The sequence below is a fragment of the Poecilia formosa genome, unplaced genomic scaffold (genome assembly GCF_000485575.1).
Source record: "Poecilia formosa unplaced genomic scaffold, Poecilia_formosa-5.1.2 Scaffold372, whole genome shotgun sequence".
Taxonomy (NCBI): Eukaryota; Metazoa; Chordata; class Actinopteri; order Cyprinodontiformes; family Poeciliidae; genus Poecilia; species Poecilia formosa.
Genome location: NW_006800311.1, coordinates 60,074 through 71,246, shown reverse-complemented (window position 1 = coordinate 71,246; position 11,173 = coordinate 60,074). Strand labels below are relative to the sequence as shown.

Genomic DNA, 11,173 nt, shown 5'->3' with positions numbered 1-11,173 from the left:
GAATTCACAAAGTAAGAGATGTGTGCAGTGTGTGTGGAGTGTGTGTGTGTGCATTACATTTAATAACTATAACAATAAGTTGTAACAGTCAACTTCATAACAGTCGATGACCCTGAAACGTCATTTTGAAACTAATTATAACAACAGATTTCTTTAGCTTATCTTGTTTATTGTTGTTTTTTCCATGCATACTTACCCAAGCAACATAACCCCATCCCATCCTACGAACAATAATTTAAAAAAAAAAATCAGTCTGCAGGAGAGGTGACATATTCTGTCCATCTACCAAACTTTTTACAGTGCGGTGAAACGAAGGGATTTGAGTCTGCACGAAGAGCCGTGCGTCCCTCGGGGACCTCGTGTGCTCTTCGAGGATGCACGCTGCAAAAAATACTCATCACGCAGGTCATTAGACATGTAATGAGTGAGAAAACGTCCATTTTCCTTCTCTGAAAGTGAGAACCTACAATCGGGTGAGATATTGTGCCTTTTGTTTCCTGTGTGAAACAGCCCCTCTCTTATTTTTGTTTTTATTCTTTCTTTTCCAGACGACGTTGACCGCGATCTTTCACATCCTTTAAGGAGGCGTACTATTAATGCCTGTTGTACTTGAATCCATACGTACGCGAGAGATTTTTTTTTCTCTTTCCTTCCATCTTTCCAGCGCGCAACAATTGACCTGCTTAATTTGACGGGGAGGGGGGGGGGGGTGCCTAATGGCTTTGGAGAATCAACAGTTTTTTTTTTCCCCCTTAAACGGGATTTTTCTTTTCTTTCTTTCTTCCCTTCTTTTTCAGCGCATCTCTCTCTCTGAAGTCATTCTCCGTTTCGTGCACGGCAGCAACCAAGGACAGGAGAGCATCAGCAGGGAGAGAGAAAGGTGCCTCCTCTCCTCTCCGCTCCGCTCCTCTTCTCTCGTCTCCTCGCCATTGCGCTCATTGTGTCGCTGCTGAATCGCTCGTCAGCGCGAACGCTCCTGTGACAAGGAGGCTGCTGGAAGAAGAAGGAGAAGAAGAAGAAGAAGAAGAAGAAAAAGAAGCGGAGGGACACAAACACGGACAAACCTATGCGTGGATTTCGGCTCTTTTTCCCTTCGCCAATGCAAAAGGAAATATGCAGCGAAGCTTCACCTTGCTCTACACCAGTTTACTGGGGATATGCTTGGGTTCGGGTTCAAGTTTCCCAAGTAACATCAACATAGGTGAGGATGGGTTACACCTTTTGCTAGAAAAGAAAAAGAAAGGGACAACTTTGTGTGTCTTTTCTTGTGTTTCTAACCTGACTTGCCTCTGTCTCTGAATTTGAACCATGAACTCCTGGTTGTTTGCTGCTCAACAGGAGGATTGTTCCCCAACGTTTCGCACGAATATGAGGTGTTTCGGTTCGCCCTCTCTCACCACCAGGACATCCCCAAACTGGTGTCGCATGTGGATATGGTCATAATGGGAAATAGCTTCTCCATGACATATGCCTGTAAGTAGTAATCGATCGGCAGAAACTGGTCAAAGTCCCCCCACTTTAATTGCTCTCCCTCTCCTAGTGTTGCAGCATCTGGAAGTCCGTAGAGACGGAGAAATGCTGTAGTCACTCATGTTTCAGACGTGCTGCAAAGCGACTGTCGGTCCGTTATCTCAGTAACTGTTGCGTGGGACTTATTTTCCCACTGCATGATTCCAGCCCCGTTTGCGCGTAGGGGGCTAGAGCGCGTCGGTGGAGGACTTCTGACATGTAAAGTCATCTTTTTTTTTTTACAGCTACAAACATTTCGTTATATTTATTTATTTATTTATTTATTTTAAGAAACACGTCAATTGGAAATCCGAATTTGCCAAGTTTTTTGCTAATTCGATGTAATTGTCGAACAGCAGGTCAAATATTGACAGATCAGATTTTTTTGTTCTGTTCATAAAATGCATCGAGTCTAAATTTGCTGTCTATAAAAAGCAAGTAGAGCGGGTTTTTTTTCAATGTTCTGAGTTTAACAAATATCAATACATTAGAAAAACCTTAAATAACTGCAAAGTCAGTATATTTTTAATGCATATATATGCATTAAAAATATACTAAATATGCTAAATAAAACTCCACAATTGATGACATTAGAAATTATAAATACCTTGCAAACAATTACAGGTTTATAGCCTAAATAAGTCCACGGTGTAAGTAAACTGCTGTGTGCCGCCACACCAGTAGGGGGCTCCAAGAGCACCCTAATTTTCACTAAAGTCACGTTTACAAATGTCTGGCTAACATATCGGTATAATCATCGGTAAGTTCTCTGACTCACGCTTGTTAACTTCTGAATTTTAAAAAGCTACAACAGATTTTCTCTAAAAACACAAATATGTAGGACTAGTAGATTGTGCTATCTGTAAACGTCATTTAACACGATTTGCGAAAAACAATTATGATTTTTTTTTTCAAACTAGAATATGTCTAAAGTTAAATGCATATGCCACAGAAGTTCAAATACGGCGATTAGAAAGATCCACCAATAACAAATATAGAAATATTTGATGCAGAATTGAAGATAATCTCTTTGTCCCTCTGTTGGACTTAAAGTATTTTCTTCTCTTCTTTTAAAAAAATCAGTTGTTTACATAGTCTGAAAAAGGTTGATCAGTTCAATTCTATTTTTTTTTAATTATTCCACATTTTGGTGAGAAAGAAAACAAAGAAACATAATGCAAATCAGGGATGTTCTGCGCCGTGAGTGAAGAAGGGATGCTTTACCGATTCAGCATTCACATTCATGCTCAAGATCAATATTTTAGCATTTTTGAAACTCACTTTTGATCTGAGGAGCCAGACGGATGCGAGGCCACCTTTAATGAACCCACGTGACGGCGTTTCAAATGAGCAGCAGTACGTCGTCCGATGCCTGGAAGTATAGAGACTTAGCTGCAGCACATTTGCTCTGAAACTCTGGATTCAGTGGCGACGTTTTTCCCCTCTGGGTGATGATGTGTGTCATTATGCCAGTCTAACAATAGCTCCAAGTCTAAGCTCTGCAAGACAAAAAAAAAACAAAAAAAAACTGCTTCCTTTCTGTTAACTCTTGCCCCTTATCTGTATCCATAAAATTTGGTGCACACCTTAAGGCTTTACAGTAACCATGAGTGCAAAAACTTGCGCTTTTAAAACTATACAAACATTTTGTTGTACCATTGCTGTAGACATGAGAAGCCAACGAAAGTGTTAGAATGACCAGCACTTTATGTGGCTGTGTGAGACATAGAGAGATGCAACGTTGCCCTTCTACCTCCCTCTTGCTGCACACTGTCTTTCAGGTGGATGAATAACAGCGATTAATGTCTTCCCTCACTTGAAAGAGCAACGGTTTCTAGCTTTCCTGAAATATTTCTACTGAGTCATGGTGTGAAAATTAAACAATCCCATTAGTCTTATTTTGGCAACCTTTTTTTTTTTTTTTTTTCTAAATTACATTTTGAAATCTATGAGCAGCACGTCTGTTAATCAGCACACCACTGACTCGCCACTGGAGTAAACGGCCTGATTAATTAACCATCTAACACAATCTTTTCATTTCGTTGCTTATCTAAAAATAGCCAGAAAAGTAATAAAAACGTTACATTCAACACACTAAGCACTTGTAAAACATCGACCAGAAGGATCATACTGTGATGGTTTTTGTTGTTGTTGTTTTAAATGTTTCTGCTGTATGTAATTAGGTTACTCTTTTCTGTCAGTCAGTCGCTGTCACGTACCTATTTTTTCTGCCACGCTTTTCCTCTTCCCGTCTTTGACTCAGTCACATTTTTTGCGAAGTCGCACACTCCACTTCCGGGAGATACCCTTTGACAAGTGAGTCTGCGTGTGTGTGTCTGCACTCGGTGATGCTGCCTCGTTGATAGACATTCCCTTGCTACTCTCGCATGCCACACTTCCAATTTGAAATCTCTCTGGGATTTACAGAGCGAGTCTTTAACCTATTTTCACTTACGTAGATGTAACTGAGGATAATAAAGAAAAAAAAGAAAGCCAGCCAAAATCCAGGCATTTGAAATTTCTCACACCAATTCTTTTAAGGTTGTAAACCTTCAGTAGTTTTTGTCAGGGTCTTTTTTTTTTTTTTGCTTTGAAGTGGTATGGAGAGAAAGCAGCATTGCTATCAGAGATACAGGAAGAAATCGTCTGGTGTGTGTGGAGTAGACCAATTTTCGGCTTGATTGGCCCTGACCATACTCAAATGGGAACATCGACACTCCGATCAGAGAACGCGTCATACCTAAGCGTTACCAAGATGCACTGCCAAGAGCATTCTAGGTGTGGAAGTTATTGGGGGGGAGGGGGGGAATAGTCAAAGTTAACAGTTTTCAGTATCTGTGAGATACCCGAGATTAAATCAGAGGAAGCACAGAGATGGGGGAAACTATTTAAAAGGAATGTTGTTTTCTAAGACATCTTTAGACTTGTCTTTTGGTTATTTTTGCTAAGAGACGGTGAGGTGGATTTTTGCAGATAACAGGAAGGCTGACTAGTGCGAGAGCAAATTTGCACTCTTTGTGCCTGTTGGGCTGGATTTTGAGATGTGGATCGGGAATGCCAGAGAGGGAAAGGACATGCACATGGACACAGCTAGTTTAATAACACCTACTTTAGTTTTAACATTTAGTTTATTTACTTTAGGTCAACATTTAGTACCATCTATACTTCGTAGAATCAAACATGGAGAACCAACATTTAGTTTTATGCCTTCTGTTTTTTGTTTTTTTCTCTTTTTGCTCTTTCTTTTGGTTTATTGTTTTGTTTGCATTTCCTTCTAATTCATGTAAAGCACTATGAATCGCCTTGTTGCCGAAAATGCGCTATATAAATAAAATTACCTTACCTTACTTTGTTAATCACTAACAGGATGAAAAATGGAGCTTTAAACATCAAGCACTGTCTTTCTCAAAGACTGGAGCTATTACTGCATATGCTCCTAGTGATATAATTTAAGACCGCCGCTGGAAAACTTGTAAAGATATTTGAATTTGGTTCTTATATCCTTACATTGTAGTTCTTTGAGAGAAATTGGTGATCGAAAAACAAAGAAGAAATTGGCCACAAAGTTTAGACGGACGCATCAGCACATAATGTGAATTATTGATAGTCACCTCTGCCTTTTTGCAGATTAGGGATTTCTACCTTTTAAAGAAAGATCAAGCTTTAATGCCTGACTGCTGCACAGAAAAAAAGAGACTAAATTCCCTATGCACCTTGTCGTCTAAGGATCCGCTAGTGAATGGGTGATGCCTCAATGACCACTCCATGCCAACCTTCTGCCCTTTATATGCCAGAAGTGAGGCTGAACCAAGATGCAAAGGCGGCTTCCTTAATGAGTCAGTCCTGTACCCAGACGAGAGTTCAAGGGGGAAAATGCTGCTGGTGAATGATTGTGGGGATTTCACGACAGGTGGTGGCGGTGGTCGTGCTGCGGTGCGTTCGTTGTCTTTGTTGTCGAGACAGCGGACTGTGAAAGTGTAATTCAGATGGCTAAGGTGCAGGATGATAAAGTGTAGATGACATTCTGATCTAATTGGGGATTCGAAGCTGTCCGAAAGGGGTTGTGCGAGAAAGGATCACGTCTAATACCTGTTAGATTCAGCCCAGAAGGACATTTACAGATTCTCCATCATGTTCTCTCAATCTGGCCCCTCTCTGTCTCTTCCGTGGACAGATTTGACATCTTCCCCCCCTCGTTTCTTGTCAGACTCTTTCCCCCGTACCCTCAGTCCATGGTGGGTTTTGGTATAAGCTTGTCAGAGGCATTCAAAAAGCAAAGAGGGATGACAAAAATGAAAATGACACCTCGTCCTGCTGCGTGTCACTCGTTCTAAAAGGCTGCAGAGGATAGGGAGACGGTTATGGGAAAAAGAAAAAAAAAATCAACAACAAAAAAAAAAAAAAAAAAAGAAACAAAATGGCTCTGGGGCTTGCTTATAATGAGTCAGACAAGGAGGGGGGGGAACAAAAAAAATCTGTCTATTCTTGGATTTCTATTTAGCATGCTTATGCGGAGGAGTGGATGTGTTTCTGCATCTGCGTGCCCATCTTGTGTGGGAAGCTTTTTTTTTGAGTGAGTGACAGTTTACCCCTGTAAGCTTTTAATTCTGGGAAGCAGCCCAGAGGTCGGGGGGAGCGGGGAGACTGTGGAGTTGCACCACTGGGGTGAAAAGCAGCAGGGGGTGAATGGACCCTTGTGCAGCAGGGATGAATGGAGTTCCGGATCATCAGCTGCCACTTATGACCAGCCGCTTCCTCGGAAGCACCCTGCTTACACACACACACGCACACACACACACACACGCATATATGCAAATACATGATCACTGACACCTGCCAAAAGGCTAAGGGAGGCTGAGTGGGCTGGAAATTCAATCCTTATGGTTTTCCTGTGTGTGTTTGCATTAGCATGGGGCAAGTGGGAGGTAAGATTTATGTAGAGCAGAGTTTATAGAAAGGACAATGACGAGACATAAGTATAATTTGATAAGAACAAAAATGACAGTGACTGGTTTGTCTTCCCTGGCTCCTTCTCTGTACGCGGCTTTGTTTTGGCACCGTCAGTGGAAGTGCTCGCAGGAGCCGCTGTTTGTAAATGTAGCATATTAGTCACCGCTCCCCCTCAGCTGGATCCCCCACATTACCATAATCTGCTTTTGACTTGGTTTAGAACGTGGACGTCACTGATTCACCAGCTTCGTGTCAAAGCCCCTGCAGGCTCACTCTTATATGATCTACTTTTCTCTTTGATGTCCTTCGCGCAGTGAGACTTAGGCTGAGCTTTGGTTATTTTTGGCCGATCTACTGAGAATCGCGCTTAGCAACAAGATGCACTGTAAGGTGTCAAGTTGCAGGATCGTTCTTTTTTTTTTTCTCGCCCTGTTTTACGAAATGCATGCTTATCTTTGCAAACCCCCCCCCCCAAAAAAGTGGTATTTAATTCTGCTTACGGCTTGTTGATAAACCGCATATTAGAACTAATTAGTGCTCATGAAAAAAAAAAAAAGAAAAGAGAGAGATTTGCAGTGTCGCAGTGATGCAGGCAGCAGTGTTTGGTTCGGGTCTGTGAGGGTCAGTTAAAGAGGACTCAGTGAAGATCTATGAGGCAGGCTTGATCAATGAACTGAGCTCTGGATGGAAGCTTTCCCAGCCAATCAATAGAGCACAGATGAGGGTGGCGACGGGGTCAGCTGTCTTTTGAGCATGTGTAAAGGACACCACCTGATGACAGGGTGAGCAGTGCTAGTGCACGACAGCAGCCCGCTTGAACCTTTCTGTTTTTCATGTTGCAGCCGCTAATTTCAATGTATTTTTTGGCGACTTTGGGTAAGTAATGCAAAAGTGTCTGAGGTGGAAGGGAGAGGATGCATTATCTTCTGTGTTTTTAACAAATAAATATCCGGAAGATACGCCATGCACCTGTATTATGCCAACACCTGCCAACTAAAGAGTGCTTTAATTAGAGAAGTTGGAGAGGAGGAAAACTAATACGCCTGCACTCGGTGAAACATAGTGGTGGCAGCGTGATGCTGAGGGGATGCTTTTCCTCAGCAGAGACGATGGAGCTTGTTGGATCACACGCAGCTAAATACAAGAGAATCTCGGAACAAAATAACATAAAAATAAGGCGAGATTTGATCAGGGGAAACAAATCTGAGAAAAACTCACTAAACACAGGAAGCAAATGATGAACACAATCTAAGAGCAGACTGAAGTAAAACAGTAGAAAGGTTGATTTAAAAAAAAAGAAGAATTAAGGCAAAACACAGATTAAAAAAAAGAGATGAAAACTATAAACCCAAAACAACCCAAGATCCGTTTAATCTTGACCTAAATCCTATTAAGAATCAGTGGGAAGACTTTTGAAAATACATGTTCATAGATAATGTTCATCCAGTTTCAACTTGAGCTGCTTTGCAAAGAGGATTGAGAGAGAGAGAGAGAGAAAGAGAGAGAGAGAGAGAGAGAGAGACAGAGAGAGAGGCAGAGAGAGAGGCAGCGAGAGAGAGATCCCAGAAACCTTGAAGTTGTAGTAGCAGAACGGAGGTGTTGATTTTGGTTGAATACAAATATATACTACACTTTTCAGATTTTTATTTGTAAAAAGTTTTCATACCACATTTCTCTCATGTGTAATATTTTATGCTACTTCTTGCTCTATCACCCAGGACATAGCATTCCAGTAAAACATATTGAATCGTTTGCATTAAGACAAAAACGACTAAATAACCATGTCGTTATTGAGTCTGTAATAAGTAGGCAAGCTTTATTTATTAAATTAAGTGTTACTTACATCAATAAGTAACCAAGGCAGAGCTAAAACTGACTAATGTTAGGTAGTTATGTTATGAAAGCATACAGTAACATCAGTAATCTTTGTATTGAATGATTTGCAAACATTGTTGTAGCTCAAATTACATTCATCTCAGTCTGTGTGTTAATGGGTGATTGAGAAATTTGCAGACTTGCAGCCATTTTTTCCCCCCTTAAAGCAGGAAACGGCTTTAAGGAAAGCAAAGCAACAGGAAGCAAACTGGGAAGACTGATGGGTTTGTTACTCATGATGTCGAAGCTCGAACGTTCCCCCACAGCACCGTCTCAGTGGTGGAGGGTGGTTGTACTAAACCTCTGCAACATTCTAGGTTAAGAGGACATCGTGTCTGCTGCAGGGTGTCTTTAAACCAATTATTGTTGTTTTAGTCCTTGGCGATAAAAGTGAGGAATATTGAGGAATTAATGTGCAGGAAGACATCTCCTCCACAGCAAATGTTGCAGCATTAATCCTTTACCAGCTTAGCTACATAAGCCCTAGTGTTACAGAAAACCTTGTCAAAATGTTGCATCATTTTATTAAAATTGAAAAGGAAGAACCTCAATTTATAGGTGATGCACATATCTGGGGTTTTTGGGGTGTACCTAGTTTTTCATTAACAGTTTGTTTTGGGTGGGGGGGTCATATTTGCTTGATAAATAATTTCCTGCTGGAATTTGTGGAGCATGTTTTCACATTTGAAGCCAGATAAAAGTAGTTTTAAGATCTGGAAAAGATCGATTGTTGTCTATGTTTAAACTCGAGTCCTGGTAGATGGTGAGCTTTCTCTTTAGTACAACTACAGGAGATCATTTCAATGCCTGCTCCAAACAGAAATAGACCCTGTACTGTATGACGGATCCAGAAAACAAGCAATAACTGTCCTTTACCTAGAATTGGGTCCTAACCAAATAAGAAAACGGTCCTGGTAGTTTCAAAGTGAGCTTCTGTGAGATAATTAGTAACACTTCTCTAACCTGCAGCGTAGAAACGTTGTTTTGCACTGTTGGCTTTCTTAAGAGCAGTAAAACAAGCCCCCTGTTTTAGTTAAGTTGAGCAATTATAAACAAGCTGTGCAGCCAGAGAAAGGACTGGACCAATGTCAAGAGGAAGATTGGAAAAATACAGAGGTATAAATGTCGATGTTTGACCACATCAATACCAGCAGCTGCAGGACTTGGCACCTGCCAATAGTAGCAGCGATACCGGCGTTAATGACCGTAGTACCACTCGGTCAGCAAACTGGCATGAGCTTTAGCTCAAAGAGAGTATTTTCAGGAGGAAGACGAGGCACACCAGAGCCAAAAATGCAGATGAACTGAAAGCCTCTATTAAAGAATCCTTGACTTGTTTCACTTTCCAACAGAGCTCCAGGCTGCGGCAATAAACTGATGCATTACTTAGCGACACTTTTGAATAGGCTGACATTTCTTTATTAATAAATATAATTGTTTTCGTCTAATGTAAGATTCAAATTTACCAAAAATTTAGTTTTCTTTTTTTTTTTTTTTTTTAGTGAGCCATCAAACTGATTTAACTTGACAGAAAAAAAGTTTAGCTACGTCACTTTGTGTGAATCAACGAGTCTGTCTGAGTTTCACTTTTTGTTTTTTTGTTTTACTTAATTGCTGGACCGAATGAACTTTCTGTTATGTATTTGTTTCCATTTTTATTTTTGTTGAAATGCCTGAAATTCTTAATCCTGAGCCAAAAGGTACCGTATTTTAGAGCCATTTCAAAAGCTTGTGAGTGAAGCTCACAAGCTTGCATTAACTTACTACGCCACCAGTAGAGGAGCCTAAGGAATGATGTTTGAACTCTGTGTGATAGATAAGCTACAGAGAAAAAATAAAAAAATAAAAATCATACTCTGGAGAAAGAGTAATCCTGTGACATGTGTGGGTGTACACAGGGTTTCCTCATCAGCAGGCCATTTTTCTCTCCTAAACAGAGATTCTTTTTGCACGCTATACTGCGACTCCTTTTTTGTGAACTTTGCGGGTTCACGCCGGTGCGCGTGCACACAATAGCTAACAAGAGACAGAGCTCGAGCAGATGCATTTAATGTATTATTCAGCGCGGCACATCCAAAGCTATCACTCCGTGGACTTATAAGCATAAATATGTAATAAAAACCCGGCTAGAAAAAAGAGAATCGAACCGACTCTGTTAAACACCGCAACGTTTCAGTGATAATGCACAGCTTTCTGTCGGGTGTGAGAGGAACATTCGTTCTCCTGAGTTTATTTTTGTTGTTTACTTGGTTTTTTTGGTTTTTTTTACTATTATTATTTTTTTTTAGTGGCTGCTGTCTATGCAGCCATTTTCACTTTGTTCCACCACCATGGGGAAAACAACATCCCCAGAAGGAAGACTCTCAGTTAAGGGTGGAAAGCGTTAAGCGACGAGGCTGGGGATCGTCAGAGGCTAAGCTGCCATGTTTGGTCCCATGGCTGGTGTCAGTGCATCTCTGCCGTGTTGCATTTTGCTGCATTGCCAACAAGTTGAAGTCGAGGCGACCGGTTTCAACGGAGCACACGTGTTCAAAGGAGTTTCTGTGTGTGAGAAACAGCTGACAAATAGGAGATCACCGCTCCCTCCTGGCTGTTTGGGACAGAACTGTTATTTGTTAAGGAGATAACAAAGAAAACGTCGAAGACGGAAAGAGAAAGTGGGAAAAGAACGTGACAGGAAAAAAAAAGGAAGTTCTCTTGGGCTAGACTCTGGCAGGTGTTGGTTTGATGAATGAGAAAGCTTGGATTTTTTCTTTTCTTCTTTTTTTTTTTTCTTCTCCCACACGGAGCCAGGAAAAGGGAATGGCCCTCAGCAATCAATGTAGATCAGCCAAAACGG

At 41.0% G+C, this 11,173-nt stretch overlaps 1 protein-coding gene across 2 annotated transcripts in view; it reads left to right on the top strand.

Annotated features, from left to right (window-relative positions):
• The first annotated feature begins 368 nt into the window (after window positions 1–368).
• LOC103154056 (glutamate receptor 1-like) overlaps window positions 369–11,173 on the top strand; it is a 61,063-nt gene continuing 50,258 nt past the window's right edge. Inside the window, exons 1-3 of one of the 2 annotated variants that reach the window (XM_016662414.1) lie at window positions 369–473; window positions 798–1,201; window positions 1,339–1,473. In XM_016662414.1, coding sequence (XP_016517900.1) covers window positions 1,114–1,201; window positions 1,339–1,473 — 223 coding nt within the window. In that variant the 5' untranslated portion in view covers window positions 369–473; window positions 798–1,113. Of the gene's footprint in view, window positions 1,202–1,338; window positions 1,474–11,173 lie in introns of both variants that reach the window. The other variant, XM_007575202.2, reaches the window with a different exon arrangement.